We start from the raw sequence: 21,954 nt of genomic DNA on the forward strand, positions 1-21,954 counted from the left end.
AATACTGGCTCAGTAATTGCAGCAAACATTCCATATTAATGTAAGATGTTAATAATAGGGGAAACAGAGTATGGGTTATATGAAAATTCTTTGTACTAGCTTCACAGTTTTTCTGTAAATCTAAAACTGTTGTATAATAAAAGTTTATTACAAACAAGACTGCTTTGGCTACCAAGTGGAGAATTTACTGTAGTGGGGTAAAAATGGACTAGTTAGGCCCTGGCCGGTTTGGCTCAGTGGTAGAGTGTCGCCCTGCGGTCCAGAGAGACCCGGGTTCGGTTCCCGCTGAGGGCATGTACCTCGGTTGCAGTTTGTCCCCGGTCCTGGTTGGGTCGTGCGGGTGGCAACCACTCGATGTGGCCCTTTCATGTCGATGTTTCTCTCTCTTTCTCTCCCCACTCTATCTGAAGAAAAAGATGGAAAAATGTCCCTGGGTGAGGATAAAAAAAAAAAGAATGGACTAATTAGGAATCCTAGGCTTGACTACTTAGTCACCATCTAAACCTCAAGTTATTTTGTTTGACTATACTTTTCTTTTCTTTTCTGTAAAGTGGGAATATTTACAAAAAGACATATGAAAAGGATCACTTCCTCTTAGGTTTAGGTAATCTCACAGAGCTCCATCATCTTTAATGAGATGGAGATATATCTGAAAAATATGGGATAAGAAACAAGACCCGTCTGTGTAAAACTGGGCAAATGTTATATAACCAAGAAAAGCCGACATAGTCCGCAAACTGCAATCTGGTAGTATGCATTTCTGCAGCTCCTAAAAATAGACTGGAAGTTTCCCATCTATATAATCTTGGCAAAGATGAGTTCCAAAGAGATGTGTCTGATATCAACTAGACTTCCTGTGTATCCCAGGGGAAGTCCTGCCATTCATCCCAACCCTACTTAGACTAACTGGAGGTCTGTGGATTATTAATCTCTTATCTCTCAAAAACCCAATAATGTTTTTTAGGATAGTAGTTCCAAAGCTAGCTGTAAGTAAGAAGATTTAAAAAAATTTTTTTCTTTTTTACATAAATATTAAGAGATTCAAAAACCCCAGAGATTCTGATTTAGCAGGTATGTGGTAAAGGCAAGGATCTATATTCTTTTTAATGGCTTCACATGGCCCGGCCGGTGTGGTTCAGTGGCTGACCCACGCACAAGGAGGTCGCTGGTTTGATTCCTGATCGGAGTACATGCTCAGGTTGTGGGCTTGATCCCCAGTGGGGGGCATGCAGGAGGCAGCCAACAGATGTTCTCTCTCACTGATGTTTCTATCTCTCTCCCTTTCCCTTCCTCTCTCTCTAAAAATCAATACAGAAAAAAATGTATATTTATATTTTTAAATGCTTCACATGATTATAATGTATAGCCACATTTGACACTATTTTATGTGGGATTTTGAGTCACTAAATGTGTGCAAAACACCATATGGATACTGTTAATCTTTAGTTCTAAGAAGCCACGAGGAGATTTCTGGACTGGTGCATACTGACACATGATGAGGCTATGACGGCTAAGACTGGACTACCTAAAAAAAACTCAAAAATGTGTACAGGTTTGCTGGGATGAAAATACGATAGTTTCCCCTTTCTTCCAAGTTTTCAAATTTTTCACAAAGATAAAAGACTTTAAAAGTAAACCCAAGACATCTGATTACATCTAATGCTGGTGATGTTTGTGATAAAAATTTAAGAATTTGCTGTCCCTACCTCTTGCTAAGTGGCCCCAAGCCAGCCTTGGTTCACAGTTTGGCTTTGCCTGGGCACCTCCAAGCCCAGCACAAGAAGCAGCTATCGGCAGATTGCTTAGTAGCTTATATCTGGTGGCCCTGGGCAGAACACAGGCAGTGGCCAACCTTGTCTCAGAGTCAGCACACCCAGTGGACAGTCTCAGACCACATCGAAACACCACCACCCTACCACCTCCACAAGTGATACAATCAAAGATTGAACTCAGTGGTTACCAGAGCCCTGCTGAAGTAAGTCTTTCTCTGTGTGGTAGGCCCTTGCACAGCTGATCATCCAAGGGAGTCAGAGGTCAGTGGGCACAGCCAGTCCTTGCAGCTGGTCAGCCTGAATAAATCCCTCCCTATTGATGTGACAACAGCTATCAAGACTCAACTACAACAGAAAGGTGTACAGTCCACCTGAGGTGGGTACACATCAAGTTCCCAGCTGGGGTGATCAGGGAGGCTATGCCACTAGGCCCTACGGGACATCTACTATAATAGGCCACCCTACAAATCCCAGGAGACACAGCAACTCTACCTAATACATAGAAACAAACACAGGGAGGCAGCTAAAATGAGGAGACAAAGAAACGTGTCCCAAATGAAAGAACAGAAAAGAACTAAACAAAATGGAGATAAGCAATTAATTGGATGCAGAGTTCAAAACATTGGTTATAAGGATGCTCAAAGAAATTAGTGAGAACTTCAAGGAAGTTAATGAGAACTTTGAGGAACTTAGTGAGAACATTAACAATATAAGAAAGGATCAGTCAGAAATGAAGGATGTACTAACTAAAATAAAAAATAATTTACAGGTAATCAATAGTAGAGTATATGAAGCCAAGAAGTAAACCATCAATTTGGAATATAAGGAAGCAAAAAACACACAATCAGAACAGCAAAAAGAAAAAAGATTCCAAAAAATAAGGATAGTGTAAGGAGCCTCTGAGACAATTTCAAGGGTACCAACATTCACTTCATGGGGGTGCCAGGAGGAGAAAAGAGAGAGCAAGAAATTGAAAACCTATTTGAAAAATTAATGACAAAAAAATTACCTAACTTGGTGAAGGAAACAGACATATAAGTCCAAGAAGCACAGAAAGTCCCAAACAAGATGAACCCAAAGAGGTCCACACCAAGACACATCATACCAAAATGCAAAAGGTTAAAGACAAAGAAAGAATCCTAAAAGCAGCAAGAGAAAAACAGTTAGTTACCTACAAGGAAGCCCCTATAAGGTAGTCAGCTGATTTTTCAAAAGAAATTTTGCAGGTCAGAAGGGAAAAAATATTCAAAGTGATAAAAAGCAAGGACGTACAACCAAGATTACTCTATCCTGCAAAGCTTTCATTTAGTATCAATGGACATATAAAGAGTTTCCCAGACAAGAAAAAGCCAAAGGAGTTCATCACCACCAAACCAGTATTATATGAAATATTGAAGGATCTTCCTGAAGAAGATAAAAAATGTGAACAATAAAATGGCAATAAAACCTTGGCTGGTTTGGCTCAGCGGTTAGAGTGTCGGCCCACAGAGAGTCCCGGGTTCGGTTTCTGCTAAGAGCATGTACCTTGGTTGCAGTTTGTCCCTGGCCCTGGTTGGGGTCATGTGGGTGGCAAGCAGTCGATGTGTCTCTCACATAGATGTTTCTCTCCTTCTCTTCCTTCCTCTCCCTCCTGCTCTATCTGAAGATAAATGCAAAAATGTCCTCGGGGTGAGGATAAATAATAAAAAAAAAAATGGCAATAAATACATATCTATCAACAATTTAATCTACAAACCAAATGAACAAGCAGAACAGAAACAGACTCATAGATACAGAGAACTTTTAGTTGGTTGTCAGATGGGAGGGAGTTTGGGTGGATGGGTGAAAAAGGTAAAGGGATTAAGAAGTACAAATTGGTTGTTAAACTGACAAACCTCAAAGGGAAGGGGGGCAGGGGGTGGGAAGAGAGAAACTAAAGAACTTATATGCATATATGCATAACAAATAGACACAGACAGTAGTGTGAGGAAGGCAAGAGGGGTGGGAGTGGGGATGAGGGTTTCAATGGGGGCAAAAATGGGGACATCTGTAATAGTCAACAATAAAGATATGTTAAAAAAAATTTGCTGTTACTATTATGATTTACCACACACTGTAGTTCAGTTTTGCTTTTAAGGGATTTGGGCACTTCAGAAAAACAATTAGTTCTCCTGGCTCATCTAAGCAACCTAGAATTTCTTTATCCAAGGGTGAGCCTGAAGAGGTGTCAGTGGCCAGAAAAGGACTCTGATGTTAAAGCACTCTACGAGGTGTATGTTGACTGCTAAAATGGTTTAATGGTTATCTTTGTGGAACAAGGTTTTTGGAAAAAAAAAAAAAAGTCAATACAAAAACTATCTGGCAGTCTATAAATAAATTCTTCTGAGCACTACACCCACTTTATGCAAAGTACATGTATCAGTAAGAGATTAGTGGATTCGAAGTCTTCTGTTTAACAGAAATCTAGTCAAGAAGAATCCTTCCTGAGAAGTCCAATATTTATAAGACAACTACACTTTGAAAAATAAACTAAAGATAAAAGGAACCACATCAGTATTTAGTCTCAAATCCATTCTAACAATTATCATTTTCACACGAATAAGAGAATTGGTATCAGAAACTATCAGGTGTAAACAGATTTATCTTGTTTGCAGTGAAGGAGAACTGCAATCTCCTTTTCAGGGTCAAATGGTTTTGGAGCTTTAATTTACAGCATTTAAAAAACAATGAAAGTACTGTGTAAAGTCAATAAGACTATACGACGGCATTAAATATACTTAATTTAAAAAATTCAACTATAATGCTGTCCATCTCAACAAACTTATTTTACTTATAAATTTTAATTGCTAAAATAACTTGAACAGTTGTGACTGATTGAGGGTATGTGTGAGGTTTAACTAATGAAATGGAACTTTGCTTTTTCCCAGACGTTTTTTCCTCTATTCTGAGTTGTAATGTTAGAGTCTCATGCATGACTTAATATCAGATTTTCAAAGAAAATATTTTAAATTTTAAACAAACCCAAAAGAATAAATTACTTAGGGGTGTGGGGGAGCAAGACTCTCTGTTAGCAGCTTTCATAACTCTACCTTCCTATGAAAAAGTAAGTATAAATTGGTACACATTTCTAATTAATATACTGTGTTTATAGAATATGGTCCTGAGAGATCTGACCTGCCTGTTCAGCCTAATTTCACTCCAGTCTTGTTCTCTGTGAAGCCTACAACCTTAAGGCCTTTACATACGTTGAAACACCCAGTGGGCACATATTATATTTTCTTTACCTGGTCAATGCTTATATAGTCTGATGATCTGGCTTCAGATCATTCTGTCTTTCATCTCACTCTTTGCTTGTATCTGATGTTTTTAAATATTTTCCTAAATTTCATTGTCTAATTGTTCACTGCTAGTAGATAGAAATAATCAGTTTTATATATTGACTTTGTATCTTGCAACATTGCTACAAAGTCACAAATCTGTTGTAGTAGTGTTTTTGTAGATTCCTTAGAATTTTCTATACACAATCATGTAATTTGCAAATAATAAGTGTTACTTCTTCCTTTCCAATATTTATGCCCTTTTCTTCTTGTGGCTAGGATCTCTAGCACAATTTTGAATACAGGTTTGGTGAAAGGGCACATCTTTATCTTGTTCTCAGTATTAGGTAGGAAAGTATTCCAAAATTTAACTTTTTTTTTTATCCTCACCCGAGGACATTTTTCCATTTTTTGTTCAGATAGAGTAGGAGGAAGAGAGAGGAAGAAAGAGAGAGAGAGAGAGAGAGAGAAACATCAATGTGAAAGGGACACATCAAGTGGCTGCCACCTGCATGACCAACCAGGGCCAGGGACAAACTGCAACCGAGGTACGTGCCCTTAGCGGGAACCGAACCCGGGTCTCTCTGGGCCTCAGGCCGACGCTCTAACCGCTGAGCCAAACCGGCCAGGGCAGCCTTTCAAAATTTAACCTTTAAGTGTAATATTAGCTCTATGTTTTTTTTGTAGGTGTTCTTTATCAGGCTAAGAGTTTCTTCTACTCCTAGTATATTGAGAAGTTTTACTGTAAATGGGTATTATATTTTGTCACATGCTTTTTCTGCATCTATTAAAATGATCTTATAATTTTCTTCTTTAAACTGCTACTATGGGGAATTAAACTGGCTGATTTTTGTGTATTAAATAAACTTGCATTCCTAAAATAAATCTCACTTGATTATGGAGTACTATCCTGTTTGTATACTGCTAGATTCAATTTGCTAATATTTTGTTAAGGATTTTTCATCCATGTTCATAAGAGAATGTGGCCATCAATTTTCTTTTCTTATAACTGCCTTGTCTTATTTTGGTATCAGTTTATAGATGCCTGATGTAATGACTTGAAAATGTCCCTTCTTCCTCTATTTTCTGTTAGTTTGTCAGGTTGCTATAATTTCTTCTTTAAGAATATGATAATATTTAATAGTTAAGCCACCCGACTCTGAAATTTTCCTGTGGGAAGTTAATTATCTATACGATGTTTTTAACAGGTTTAAAACTATCTAGATTTTCTATTTATTTTTATGTCAGTTTTGTTAATTTGTCTTTCAAGAAATTTGTCTATTTCATCAAGGTTGTCAAATTCGTTGGCAAAAAGTTGCTCATAATATTTCATTATCATCTTTATAATGTCTGTAGGATCTGCAGCAATGTCCCTTTTTCATTTGTGATACCGGTAATTTATGTTTTCTTTCTTCATCAGGATTTCTAGGGATTTATTAATTTTCTTGATCTTTTTAAAGAACTAAATTGACTCTTTGATTTTCTGTTCTTGATTCACTTTTTTAAAGAAAGGGGATATTATAGATGTAATCCCTTCTCTAAATCCACTCCCCTTCTTCTGTCCCTGGGTACTTGTTCTCCTGAGTTTCATGTTTACTGTCCCCTTACCACTTGTATATTAAAGTAATGCTAATTTTTGCTACTCTGCTGGGATCCTCTATGTACTCACCATGTTTCCTGCCTCTGCAGCGAGCCGGGCAGCATAGCGAGCTATAAGTCGGTGTTCCTCATCCAGTCGGCTAGGACTGTCCAGGACACTGCCAAGGAGATAAAAATTCAACAGGTGTCTATTAAACATCCCCTAATTTTGCTTCTCTCTTAGAAAGAGACAGGAGAAAAGCTTGTAAAAAAGAATGGTAATAAAAGAAATGGAGGCCTGGTTAATAGATACCAACGGTCTTCTGACACAAAGGGCATTTAGAGAAATGAGGCAATGTGTGTTATTTCTCTTTAGCAGCATATCCCAATGCTCCTGTATCATCAGAAGGACATTTCTTTTTTAATACATGGACTGAGAAAAGACAGGACATTTACAAAGTCTGAGAGAGGAATTTCTAATCATAAATGTTCTAAAAAACTCATGACTTTTAGACATAGGTCTTGAATTCCAAAAGGCCAAGCATCATGAAAAACAGAGGGCTGAAAAAAAGTACAATTAATACTTGCTGAGGAATTCAGGCTTGGGCAGGCCTAGTATATGGTAAAGTTGGAGAAGATAACATGATATCAAACATTTTCATTCAATGCCTCTTTCTCTTCTTTTACCCTGCTTGCTCCACAAATATAACTCCATCTTCAAGTGAAGTAATTTCATCCATTCCTCTTTAACAAGAGTTCCAGCACTCTAAAACTTTAAAGACCCACTTAGATGGGATATCAGGTAATGCCTCACCTGAATGAAAAAAGGATTCTTGAGTAGTAGGCCAGCTCTATGTGATTCAATGAACTTTAGATGAAATACCCAATTCCATTAATTTTACATCAACTATCTTTTGTTCGTGACAGGGCACTCCCAGATTAATAGGGACTGTGGCTATATAATTCTCTTTAAGTCTGGCAGAAGCTTTAAGATAACATATGATGATGATTGACCAAAGATGGCTGTTGTGGCTTGCTTTAACTTTGGCCCTTGGGGTTTTAAAAACCTTGACTGGAATTTAGCAATATGACAAGTAATATGAAAAAAATTGAAGAACACGAGTTCAATACTTATCAAATCTTATAATTACTGAGGGGAATCTGGGAAGGGTGAAGTTAATTAATAGAGATACATCTGGCCTTTTCATGTACACAATCAACTGTATTTTTCCTAGATTTATTCACCTTTCTATATTTCTATCTCTGTGGCTAATTCTTTAAGTTTAGATTTTCCTCTAGGATGAATTTTTAAACTTGTGCTTTAAAATCTTCTGCCTAGAACACTTCTGAACACTTCATAATTTTAGGTGGACAAATGTCAGTCTCCAGCACATATAGTCATCCTCTCAAAAGATGATCTTATAATAAGAACATGCCATCATCAGTTTACTTTAATATCTTACAGTCAAGGCTCCAAGCTCTGGGCTAAAATATATTTGTGCCTTAAAGGTATTTGTCTGAAAAAAGAGAACTATCTTTACCTTTTAAATTAACAACAATAGAAATGAGCATTAACAATAAAGTAGATAATATTATGGAGGGACTGGCAGCCTAAGAAGTGAGACTTAAAATGGGTGACCTTTGTTTTCTGGCAAGGGACACAATAGGTTCCTCTGTGCAAAAGAGCTCCTTCTCCATCACATTCCATCTCCCAGGGAAGATTAAACCTGTTTGTCATTTATACCCATGTGTAGATAACATAGTTGCTTTAACTGGCTATGCTTTCCAGCCAGACACTAGAGCTTTATATTGATGAGAGTTTTTAAGGTCAATGAAAATTATGAGGAAAATTAGAAATGTTCCATATTCTTCACTTGAGCTGACTTTCATTTTCAGAATTAGCCAGGACATTTCTTATTTCTTTGAGGAAGTATGAAGGTCAGTTCCTCAGACTATAAATCAAGAAGGGATGTAGTACTTACCCAATCTTTATGTCCTCCCAGGATTCCCGGCCACCAATTCTTGAGCAGGGAGCCTTATCCCTAAGCCAAAGACTTGAGGACCTTGAATAAACCTACCATAAATCTTCTTGGGCTGAAATATCAGGTAGCAGTTGCTGCCCAACATTCTGTTGCTACTCTGATTATGGAAACTTTTAATCACCTGGATAACTTCCCTGACTGATCTTAAGTGAGCTGTCCTGCCAAGGGTGAGACAACTCTATTCCTACAGACCAAGGGGCTAGAACAGAGCGCGCAGAAATCATCTGTTGGATGAGAAGACACTCTGTGATACAATGCACAAATATCAGGCCCTTTCTTCTCTCCCAGTGGATAATCCTATCAAGCATACTTGGGGAAATAGGAGAACATTACAGACTTTTTAAGGCTTTAGAGATAGTTAAGTGCCTAAAAATATCAATGCTATTTAGTCACACTGGGAAAACTATGGAAAATGGTATAAAGTATAATATTAAAAAGAGTCCTTTTAAAAAATATGTATTTTCTCATTGATTATTATTTTTCTGTTATCATAGGGAATAAGAATGACCTTCCCATGAAACCATGGCATGCTATGGGCAAAAGATAAAAAGATAAAAATTTAAGGCTCCGGCCTCTCTTATGTGTTTGGTTTATAAATTATGGGTTTTATTTTCTCTAAGAAAATATCTGTCTTCTTGTCTGCCATGTAGAGTGGCCGGAATGGCTTTAGGTTACTTCAGCTATGCCTGCATTCCTCTTGCAGAGTGGTAGTGAGAGTGGCATGGAGTGGGCAGGTGGCTGTGGGCCTGCCTGACTGTCACAGCACTTTGTTTGGTATTCATTCTTTCAGAGGGTTAACTTGCTGCAGTTAGTGATTATTATGCATTTTTCCATCCTAATCCACTGAGGGATTAGTCATATTTCCATGTTAACAATGTGTCATTACCATAGTAGTTTTCAGAGAAAGGGGTATGTGGGCTACATAATACATATAATTATTGTAATATGAAGGGGTATATATCATTTGGAAAAAGTCCCTTAATAATTTAATACCACTGTTGAAAACCCCTGGTTCAAATAATCAACAATGACAGATTTTGGGGAAGAGATGAAGATGTAACATGTAAAGATGTTACAGGGTGATAGTATCAAAGATTAGACAAAGTGAGATATCTGTGAGTTGATCAATCCCAACCTTTGAATATCAGCAGAAAGATTTCATTATTTTCACAAGAATGAACAGTAAGAGGCTGCATCAAATACCTCTGTGAATGTACATCTTTGGGGCTGCATCTCCCTCTGAGGTTTATACACTTATACATTAAGAATAATCTGAACGAAGTGAGCTCTACCTTCAAGGAGAATTTCTGACTATATATTTAGGTAAGTGCCTGGGCTTGACAAGGCTCCTTCTCCTTTAAAAGTAACTGCTTTGGAAATTACCTAAACTCAGCCAAATATAGCTGGTAGCTTCTCAAGAAAAACCCCACATGCAGAGCTCTTTTCAGCTGACAACCCCAGGTAACAGCTCTCCCTCCCTTTGCTCGGCCCGTGGATACCCGCCTGCTCCTGCTGCCCTACCACTGACCGTGCACAGTGCTGAAGACGGGCCACATAGGAGGCTATCAGCGCATGCTCATCTGCCAAGGGACTGGGTACATCCTGGCTATATGGTAACCTAGGAACACAGGGGCAAAGACAGCAAGCATGACACAAACACAGACAAAGCGAGAAATGAACATGAATTAAAACAGGCAAATTTCAAAGAAAAATAATAAATTATAATAAAGAAAATTAAAAACATCAAAATGTATAATGGAATATGGTGTTAGAACACAGGGAATATATCTCACAAATCTTTTGAATAAAAGTAGTCCCTCAGGAGACAGCTTTGGCCAACTGACACTACAGCTCTTGAGAAAGGAAACCAAGGAGGGGTCACCAAGGAGCCTTGCCCAGCAGTCTTGTTCAGGTTCCGGGCTCCATGATGGATGCACCTTTAAGGGAATGCCTGCTGGCAGGAAAACAGGCAGAGTGGGTCTAGTTAACATCACTAATTGGCCCCCTAATGCTTTTACTAGCTTTTGTCTACATGTAAGAGTTTTCAGTGTTACCTCAGGATACCAGTTAAAACTTATTTGTATAAGGTTACTGTCTTTAGCATCATCCTATTTTCTCCCATCCAACTAGTACTTAAACCAAACTTGTTAGAATTGTATCTTGTAAGACAACACTGTATGCATTCTGAGTGAGGTGCTCTCTTAATAGATATATAGAAGGTCCTTGAGCACACTATCTTTTTTTTTTTTAATCCTCACCCAAGGATATTTTTCCATTTATCTTCAGATAGAGTGGGAGGGAAAGGAAGAGAGAGAGAAACATCAATGTGAGAGAGACACATAGATTAGTTGCCTCCCACATGACCCTGGTCCTAGTCGGGGATGAACTGAAACTGAGGTACTTGCCCTTGACCAGAATCGAACCTGCGACTCATTGGTCCATGGGCCGACACTCCAACTGCTGAGCCAAACTGGCCAGGGCAAGCAGACTATCTTTTTTAAAAAAACTTTTCATTACAAAAATGTTAAATTATGTGCAAAACAGAGTAATCTAATGACTACCTTTCATGTACCCATCACCAAACTCCAACAAAAATAAACATTTTCCTACTTGTTTAGTCTATTCTTTCTTCCCCTAACATTTTCTGCAGGAAGGGATGGTTATAGCAAATCCCAGACGATTTATTATTTTGCTCAGAAATAGTTAATTTACATAACCTCATGTGATTATCAAACCTAAAAAATTAACAAAAAATTTTTAATAACTCAGTCCGTCTGAAAATTTCCTGTCTTAAAAAAAAACACCTTTTACAGTTAAAATCAAGACCCAAACAAGCTCTGAAAGCCTTGCATTTGATTGATGTTTCTGTTTTGTTTTAAACCTCACCCAAGGATATTTTTCTATTTATCATCAGATACAGTGGGCAGAGAAAGGAGTGGGTAGAGGGAACAGGAGAGGGAGAGGGAGAGAGAAACATTGAGATGAGAAAGACACATTGACTAGTTGCCTCTCGCACGAACTGACCAGGGCTGGAAATGAACTGCAACCAAGGTATGTGCCCTTGACCAGAATCGAACCTGTGATTCATTGGTCCGTGGGCCATCACTAACCGCTGAGCCAAACCGTTTTTAATATATAACAGTTCTTCCTTTTCCCTTTCTGTCATGTCATTTTTTTGTGAAGAGACAGGTTATATTGTAGCATACCCTATATTTTGGATATAACTGATTGTTTCCTGTGGTGTTAGTTTGTTTCTCTATCCCCCTTGGTTAGATCTAATTGCTTAAAGTTTTTGCTTTTTTTTTTTTTTTTTTGAGAAGGGGCTAGAATCCATCATAGGTAATATGGTGTACTTATAAATCAAATAGGAGGCATATAATGGAATATAAATATTGATCAGTGGATTCAGATGTTATTGGTTACATCTTTCCATTATAAAGTCCCCCATGAACTTTTTACCTAATGGTTTTAGCATTTACTGATGTTCCTGACTACATTCATTACTTCATTTGGGTTTGCAAAATGTTGATTTTCTACATTTACAGTATAACTTCCCTCTATTTGTTTACCTTGAAATACTGCTCATCCAGGAAAGGTAAAACAAATGGTTGATATTTCTTATTATTTAACAAAATTCAGAACAATGAGTTAGTCAGTACCCTAGCAAACGCTGGTGGTTACCAAGGTTTTTTCTTTTTTAGTATATGAATTCATAGATTTGTATGTATCTTATTGTTTCAATCCACTGCAATCATTTTTTGTTGCTCAAACTGTCCTATCTTTGGCCAGTGGGAGCCCTGTAAGTAGGCTCCTGTGTTCTTCTGAAATATCCATTACATCTTAAGAGCTTCCTTGCTTGGGACAACAGAATGCCTAGTCTCATCTTGTATATATCCTGCCCTACACTTGAAATACACTATTCTTCCAAGGACTCCAGGTTCCCTTTGCAGGAAAAGAGTTTTTAGAGACCACAATCAGGGCTCTAGGGCACTCACTGTTCCTGGCTTGTCACTGCTTCTAGAACTTTTCAGTGGATAAAGCTAGTAAATTTATACGTCTTAAAAAGAACGAAAACAAATTTTCAGCACTTTCAGATACCACTCCATTTTCTTTAAGCTTACACTGTTTTTAATGAAAAGTCATGGAAAAATCTTATCTTTGTTCCTCTTTTTTCTCTGTTTTTAATATTTTCTCTTTATCACTAGTTTTCAGCAACTTGGGATGTACCTTGGTAGGTTTTCTCTGTTTATCCTGCTTACAGTTTGTTGAGCTTCTTGTACATGTGGGTTTATAATTTTCATATTTGTAAAATTTATTTGAAAAAAAATTTTTTTCTTAAATAATTTTCTCTCCCCTCATTAGGCTGCTTGACATGGTTCCACAAATCACTGACACTCTGTTAGTTTTTTGACTTTTTCTTCTCTGTGTTTCATTTTCGATAGTTTTTCTTTTAATTCAGTGGACTTTTCTTCTGCATTCTGGTCTGTTAAGACCATCCACTAAATTTTTCATATAAGGTATTATAGCTTTCAACTCTAGAAGTTGTTTTTTAATGAAAAATTTCAAAGTAGAAAGTTACAATTACACATATACTTAGTTCTTTTCTTATTTCTTCCATTTTTCTCTTCAATATGTTCATCTTTTCCTTTCTATATATTTTTTGGTATTTATCATGGCTGCTTTAAAGTCCATATCTGCTCATTGCATCATGTCTGTTATTTCTGGCTCTTTTTTTTTTTTTTTTTTGGTACGTGCCCCTAGTGGGAACCGAACCCAGGACTCTCTGGTCCGCAGGTCGACACTCCAACCGCTGAGACAAACTGGCCAGGGCTCTGGCTTTTTTTATATTGACTAATTTTCTCCTTATTATAGGCCATATTTTCCTATTTCATCTCATTTTCTAAAAAGAAAAATTACATTTATTGTTGAAAGTATTACTGATGTATCCCCCTTTTCCCTTTATCCTTCCTCCCAGCTTCCACACCCCCGCCTCCTGCCTTCCCACACTACTGTCTGTGTCCACTGGTTATGCATATATGCATATAAGTTTTTTGGTTTCTCTCTTCCCGCCCCATCTCCCCCTTTCCCTTTGAGGTTCGTCAGAATAACAACCAATGTGTACTTCTTAATCCCTTCACTTTTTCACCCATCCCCCCAACCTCCCACCCATCAGGCAACCATCAGAAAGTTCTCTGCATCTCTGAGTCTGTTTCTGTCCTGCTTGTTCATTAGGTTTGTAGATTCAATTGTTGATGGATATGTATTTATTGTTATTTTATTGTTCACATTTTTTATCTTCTTATTCAAGAGGATCCTTCAGCATTACGTATAATACTAGTTTGGTAGTGATCAACTAACTCCTTTAACTTTTTCTTGTCTCAGAAGCTCTTTATATGGCCATCAATTCTAAATGATAGCTTTGCAGGATAGAGTAATCTTGGTTGCAGGTCCTTGCTTTACATCACTTTAAATATTTGTTGCTACTCCTTTCTGGCCTGCAAAGTTTCTTTTGAGAAATCATCTGACAGTCTTATAGGAGCTCCCTTGTAGGTAACTGACTGCTTTTCTCTTGCTGCTTTTAAGATTCTCTCTTTGTCTTTAACCTTTGGCATTTTTATTATGGTATGTCTTGGTGTGGGCCTCTTTGGATTCATCTTGTTTGGGACTCTCTGTGCTTCCTGGACTTGTATGTCTGTTTCCTTCACCAAGTTAGGTAATTTTTCTGTCATTATTTTTTCAAATAGGTTTTCAACTTCTTGCTCTTTCTCTTCTCCTTCCCGCATCCCCATGATGCGAAGTTGGTACTCTTGAAGTTGTCCCAGAGACTGCTTACACTATCCTCACTTTTTTGGATTCTTTTTTCTTTTTGCTATTCTGATTGTGTTTTTTGCTTCCTTATATTCCAAATTGATGGTTTGAATCTTGGCTTCACCTACTCTACTGTTGATACCATGTGAGTTATTTTTTAATTTAGTTAGTGCATTCTTCATTTCTGACTGTTCCTTATTATGCTCTTGAGGTCCTCACTAAGTTCCTTGAGCATCCTTATAACCAGTGTTTTGAACTCTGCATCTGTTAGATTGCTTATCTCTATTTCTTTTCCCAGAGTTTTGTTCTGTTCTTTCATTTGGGACATGTTTCTTTGTCTTCTCATTTTGGCTACTTCCCTGTTTTTGTTTCTATGTATTAGGTAGAGTTGCTACGTCTCCTAGGCTTGGTAAGGTGGCATACTGTAGTAGGCGTCCTGTAGTATCTAGTGGAATAGCCTTCCTGATCACCCAGCTGGGCACTTGATGTGTACATCCCTCATGTGGACTGTATACCTTTGTGTTGTAATTGAGTCTTGATTGCTGTTGTCACATCAATAAGAGGGATTTACTCAGACTGATATGCTGCAAGGACTAGCTATGCCCACTGACCACTGACCTCTGACCACCTTAGAGGATTAGCTGTGCAGGGGCCCACCACACAGAGCAAGCCTTACTTGCAGGGCTCTAGTACCCACTGAGTCCACTCCTTGAGTGTGTTGCTTGTGGAGGTGGTAGGGTGGTGGTGCTTTGATGTGGTCTGAAGCTGATTAATGGGTGTGCTGGCTCTGAGGCCTCCTGGAAAGCACAGGCCAAGGACAACCATTGGCTGTGTTCTACCTGGGGCTACCAGGCATGAGCTACAAAGCATTATGCAGATCGCTGCTTCTTATGCTGGGCTTGGAGGTGCCCAGGCAAGGCCAAGCTGTGAACCAAGACCAACTGCTGCTAGTGCCGGGTCTGGGGCCACTCAGCAAGAGGAATGGGGTTCACTGAGGCCGGATGCTGCTTGTTAGAGAGATTTTAAGAAAATCTGAAGCATGAGCCAAGACAGGCTATTCCTATGGTAAAGCCACTGGAAACAGCTTGGGTGAGCCAAAAAGTTGGGTGGGATAGGGCCTCAGAGAATCATCAAGGCAGGGCAAACAGTATGAGTCAGGTTGCTGGAGTCTCATATAATGGCGCACATCTGCTTGCCCTGTGGGGGGAAGGGCTCACCAAAGGAATAACTGCTTCCACCAGCATGGCTGTCTGAGAGAAAGCTGCCCCTCCAGCTCTTGTCTTGGTGCCAAGCAACAGTTCTCCCCATATGTCTCTGGTGCCTTTCAAGCTGCCTCCCCAGTGCCAGAGCCCAGAGGGAGCAAGTCCTAGTAAGTCTGTGTGCGGGCCCCTTAAGAGGAGCTGCCTGGGACTCTAGAAGCCTCAGCCTCCCTAAGCCTCAATTCCTACTGGTTTTTACAGCCAGAAGTTATGAGAACTTCTTTTCCTGGTACTGGAACCCTGAGCTGGGGGCCTGGTGTGGGATCAGCCCTTCCGCACCCCTGCACCTCCCACCAGTCTCGATATGGCTTCTTCTTTAATTCTGTAGTTGTAGGACTTCCATTCAGCTTGATTGCAGGCGGTTCTGAATGATGGTTGTTCTATAGTTGTAATTTTGATGTGGTTGTGGGAGGAGGTAAGTACCGCATTTATCTACACCACCAACTTGACTGGAAGTCCAGTCATCTAATTTTTTATTGGATGATAGAAATGGTGAATATTATGTTGTTGAATGTCTGGATTTTGATGTCTTCCTTTAAAGAATCTAGTAGTCAGTCAATTTACTTGTTGACAGCTAGATCCTTCTCAGGTTTGGCTACAAGCTTCATTAATACTGATCCAGAGTAACCTTTATCTAGGGCTATTTTTGTCCTGATCTTAAGGCATGGACTTTCTGGGGTCTTTACTGAATGTTCCAAGCATTCAATGATGTCTCTCTACTCACGCTGGTTGAAACTCAAACAACTGCGTGAGGTGAGGTAGCTGTTCCACTTTCAAATTAACTTAGGGGCCAAAGACTCAAGGATCCTCTATGCAGATTTATGGAACTCTTTCTCTGCACACTTCATCCTCACTAATACTCTGATCTGTGAACTCCTGCCTTCTCAAACTCCAACTTCTGTCTCCTTATTCTTAGCAAGATTGCCTTGCTCTGCCTGTCTCCTGCACTGGAGCTGGGCAAACGCCTCTCAGCAGAAAGCCTAGACAATCATAGTGATCTCCTCATTTGCTTCTCATCCCCCAGAGATCAGCCCTGCCTTATTTAGTGTCTAAGTTCTGAAAAGAGTTGTTATATTCATATGGGTTTTCTAGTAGTTTATAGTGAAAGAGCTAATCTGATGCCAATTACTTCACCATAACCAGAGTGCAAGTTATCTTTGTAGCAATTCATTTTTAATCATACTTTTGTAAAGTTCTGGTCTACTACAAAGCAGAAATTAAAACAAAAACTGCTTCTTTATGGCAGATTGAGATGTACTGCTATATAACCTTGCAGGCCATTATAAGGGCTTTAGTTTTTACTCTAATATGAAAAGTTATTGGAGAGTTTTGAGCAGAAGTGAGGTATGATATAGCTTGTATGGTAATATGATCATTTGCTCTATGGAAGACAAAGTGCCAGAGAGCAGGGGAAGAAGCAGCTCATTAGATGAGAAACAAAAGAGGATAGAAAAATATTAGCAGCAGTAGAAGTGTTAAGAAATAGTAAGATCTTGGACATATTTTGATGGTGTTTTTGAATAAGGCTGATACAATAATCTGACAGTTTAGATGGGAGAAGAATCAAAGATTCTGACTGAGTAACTAGGAGAACTGCCATTAACTGAGATGGAGAAGGCATAGGAGAAGTAGGTTTGGTGAGAAAAGATACAGAACTCTTTTTGGAACATGCTAATTGTGAGATATGTATTAAATATTCAAGTGAAAACACTGATTAGGAGGAGGATATGAGGTTAAAGCTCAGGGAAAAGGTCTAGGCCAGAAAAATCAGTTTAGAAGTCAGCAGTGTGGAGGTAGTATTAAAAACCATGAGTCTAGATGGGATTACCTACAGTGAGTGGGTACAGATAAATGAGAGAAGTGGCCTCTCTGGTATACTAACACTTAACAGTGCAAAGAGGTATGGAAAAACTGGCAAAGGAGACCGAGAAGGAAAAAGAAGAAAACTAGGTGCAGAAAGTGTTTCAGGTAGAAGAAAGACATCATCTATGACAAATGCTGCTGATAGATCAAGTAAGATTAAGTCCTGAGAATTTATCACTGGATTAATACTGGGAAGGCACTGGTCTCCTGGACAGAATGATTTTGGCAGAGTAATGGGAAGTGGAAATCTGACCAGGGAATTGCAGAACAAAAATTGGAGACATGTACTATAGAAGCAGAAGTTCATTAAATTCTACTGTAGCTTTATATGAAGACTGCTGTTTAGAACTAGTGTTGTCTGCCAGATAATTAGGCATCTAAACCAAAAGGAAAAGAAATATCATAGCAGCCTATAGTGGATAAGGAACTGAAGGATCCATGTATTTTTCTGACGATTTTGTTTGGGTTGTGGGTGTTATATTGTTCTACTCACATTCAAAGTTGTGCTTATTTTCCAGATTCATTTTTTGAATTTAAACTCTTTTCTTTTCTGATAAAATAGTAAAAAAATATATATTTATTGTATATATAAAATATACATGTATATGTACAGTGTTTTTATTTATACTAACCTGAGTTAGAATTGCTGAAGGGTTTACCTTAAATGCTTGAATAGAAATGGAATATAATCTCAACCCAAGAGCAGTTAAAAGTTGGAGGTCTGCCCAGGCTATCAGATGGACTTTGGAAATCTGCCAGCACTGAGGACTCTGCAGTTACATATGATTATGTGTTAATTTTCAATTACTCTGCTTTTCTGTCTTTCAAAAAAAGATCAGAGGTAAACAAATAATTCCTGTGTTGCCTTGGAAAGAGTCTCATAAATTCACACAAGCTAGTTGTTTCATGACCACATTGAAACCCTCGTTACTGTGCTTTTCAAACTCTGTTTTTCTTATTTCACAGGAAGGAAGATAATCGGTGGCGTGACTCCACAAATGGATAGCTTCTGGTTTGACCAATTTTATTTTGCCTCCTTTCTGTTTCCCGATCTTTTCTGTTCTCAGTCTAACAAAACAGCAGATTGTGGCTTTTGTCACTTTACGGTATTACACATAGTAGATAAGAAGATAAACTCTTTACCTGGCACCCAGTCAGAAAGCCATTTTAATACTATTATAGAACAACTTATCTCTTAATTTGGTCATGTTTCTGCAGCTTAGAAATAATATTTTTACTGTGAGATCTTCTGGCCTTTAAAAAATGCTAACTGATAATATCCTGCCTTTTCTATTTAAACAAAATTTTTTTTTCTTTATTGCTTTTTAGGGACAGAGGAAGGGAGAGGGAGACAGAGATAGAAACATCAATGAAAGAGAACATCGACTGGCTACCTCCTGCATGCCCCCCACTGGGTATAGGGCCCACAACCTGGGCATGTGCCCTAATCGGGAATTGAACCAGCAATCTCCTGGTATTTGGGTCGACGCACAACAACTGAGCCATACAGGCCAGGTGTACCTTGCCTTTTCTTAAGATTCCTAGCAGTTGGTAACTATTCAGAGTTAGTGGCTCTAATATTTACCTGTGTCTATCCAAAGATGGTATTATGTCCCAACACAATACATCTTCATAAACTGAACAGAATAGAAAGCATAACTGAACCCTTGAGAGAAATGAAAATAAGGTGGTAGGGAGAAAAAGAGTCTCTTAAAACAAGCCTGTGCAAATGGAGGTATGATATACTCACACATACAGTTTTTTTCAGAAAAAATTCACAAAAGAAGCCTATTGCTATGTGCCTCAGTTCATCTACCTTCTCCAGGGACAGCAGAATCCTCCTTTCGGAATCAATGTTAAAAAAACAGGGCCTCCTCCACGCCCACCAAAATAAAAAATTTCTTGTGGCACACTGGCTGAAAATCACTGCTCTAGTACAATGCAGTATGCAGTTGATGTGTTATAGATTTGTACATGTGAAACATGTATGGTTTTATTAACCAATGTCATCCCAATAAATACTATAAAAAGAGAGAAAAGTAAATAAATAAATATGTTGGGAACATAAAAAAAAAAAGCCCAGCCAGTGTGACTCAGCAGTTGAGCGTTGACCCATGCACCAAGAGGTAGCTGGTTCGATTCCTGGTCAGGGCACATGCCCAGGTGTAAGCCAAATCCCCAATGGGGGACATGTAGGAGGCGGCCAATTGATTTTCTCTCTCACTGATGTTTCCATTTCTCTCTCTCTCTTAAATCAATAAAGAAAAACAAAAACATTTTTTTAAAAAGAAAAAAAAGGTCTATGCTCTAGTACCACTCAAAAAGAAGCCCAAAAGAAGCAGCTTGACTATTCCCCTGCTAGCAATATTTCAGTTAAGACTGTGGGCAAGTACTCTTACCTGGTTAGAGTCTTGAATCTCCATGTAAATAACACTGTATTATCAGGTCAATCTGATTTATTCTCCTATTCCTGGGTAGTCCTACAGTTTTCTACTTAGTTTCTTCCTAAGGCTATTTTCCAAGTTTGTCTTATGATAAGAATCACCTGGAATACTTGTTAAAAGTGTAGCTTCTCAAGATTCCAGAACTATTGGGTCTGATGTGGTTCCAGATAGTTCTATTTTTAATAAGTGACTCAGGTGATTCTTCACATCAGTCAACTTTGGGAAACACTGCTCTAGGAGTTTTAGCCAAAGGGAACAAATGTAGTTGATCTTAAGCATTATACAGTAAGTCCTCATTTAACGTTGTTGGTAGGTTCTTGGAACTGTCGTGATTGAAATCAGTTTTACCATAGGCTTAATGGTATAAACAAGAGAAGTTTCTATGGCATTTTATCAACATTATAACAAACTGATATTGAACAAAACAACGCTATTTGAGGACCTTTTGTATATAAGTCTAAATATTATTAACAAGATGACATTTCTGTAGCTGAATTACTCCAAAGCAATCAGTACATTTGGCCCAAAGAGGTTTTATTCGGGAAGGACTTGGGGAGTGGGTGGGAATGCCTTTGTTGTTGTTGTGGGTTTTTTTTGAGTGATGACTGTTAGAATCTTGTATGGCTGTGTCCGTGAGGGAGTTTCTGCATTGCTCTGGTCAAGGAATAGTTTACATGCAATGGAAAGTAAGCCATTAGTTCTTTTAAGTTCTAAGAGAATTATGGAGAAAAGTAAATTAAATTAAGAGGAGAAAGAAGACACACAGTTCTAGTTCCTTGATAAACCCTAAAGAAAACTACGTGTATAACTAACAGAGAGACTTGCAATTTTTAATTTAAATGTTTATGAATCAGATACAGCATGATTTAGGAGAATATATGCGATTAATTTAATTTACACAGTCTAATCAGGACACAGAATCCATCTTTGATACTCAAAGAACTCAAATGCAAGTGCTGAAATTCATGATTAGCAAAATGTTGTTTAATGGTAATAAAAAAAAAAAATCCTCAAAAATGCCTAATCTATTTTGACAGTATGTTCACTGCTTGTCACAAATGCAGTTTCCACCTTAAGGCACCACTCAAAACAGACTCCTTCAGTTGCTATATTTATGAGTTAGTAGGAAAATAAATAAGTAAAAAGTAGAAAATAATATTAAAAGACAGTGAAAGGAAGAGAGAGAAAGCCAGTCCTTTCTGCCCTGTGGAATGCTCTGCTTCCCTGGCCAGACGCCTGTCCCCAAATCTGAGTAGTGACTGAAGCACAAGCTGAGACACATACCTCTTGGTGGGAGTGGGCACCCCGGAGGACATGTGGCTCACCATGGTGTCATTCATGTTAGTCAGAGGGCGAGGAGGACTGAAAGAAAAGACATTTACATTACATTAATAATTACCAACGTGACTAGGGGAAACAAGTGAAAGAATGATAAAGGCAAAAGAACCAACTATCATTCCTGATAAGCACAATGGGACCCATGGGAGTGGAGGCAGAAATCAATCAATACTTCCAGCCTCAAGTAAATTCAACGAGAAGGTTCTCCCAGTGAAGAAAGAGGACTACAGAGATGCAATGTAGCAACATGATGCTTTCCTGTGACTTGGTTAGAGTCCACTGCCTTCCCTCAGATTTAACTCGCCTACTTTTTACCACAACAAATGGTTAAATACTAAATTCTATTATTAATCCTTTACTGGAATCTTAACAAAGAACCACATTTTATACCTATAGTCTAGTAAGAATGCTTTCTTTTCTAACCTAATCCAAATTTAAATATGAAGGTAAGCACTTTTGATAACTTGTCTTTAGCTGCTGGTTTTCTGGACTCAAGGTTTATTACTCCCTTTTGTGCCTTGAATGAATGAATGAACAAATGAACGAATGAATGA

General features: G+C 38.4%; 1 protein-coding gene across 3 annotated transcripts in view; it reads right to left on the reverse strand.

Annotated features, from left to right (window-relative positions):
* Positions 1-21,954, reverse strand: part of DTNB (dystrobrevin beta) — a 236,698-nt gene that overhangs the window by 48,179 nt on the left and 166,565 nt on the right. For all 3 annotated transcript variants that reach the window (XM_036262917.1, XM_036262916.1, XM_036262918.1), the window contains 3 exons: positions 21,347-21,424; positions 10,217-10,306; positions 6,738-6,825 (listed from right to left, as the gene is read on the reverse strand). In XM_036262917.1, coding sequence (XP_036118810.1) covers positions 6,738-6,825; positions 10,217-10,306; positions 21,347-21,424 — 256 coding nt within the window. The remainder of the gene's footprint in view (positions 1-6,737; positions 6,826-10,216; positions 10,307-21,346; positions 21,425-21,954) is intronic.

Source organism: Molossus molossus, unplaced genomic scaffold (assembly GCF_014108415.1).
Source record: "Molossus molossus isolate mMolMol1 unplaced genomic scaffold, mMolMol1.p scaffold_m16_p_15, whole genome shotgun sequence".
In the NCBI taxonomy this organism is placed as follows: Eukaryota; Metazoa; Chordata; class Mammalia; order Chiroptera; family Molossidae; genus Molossus; species Molossus molossus.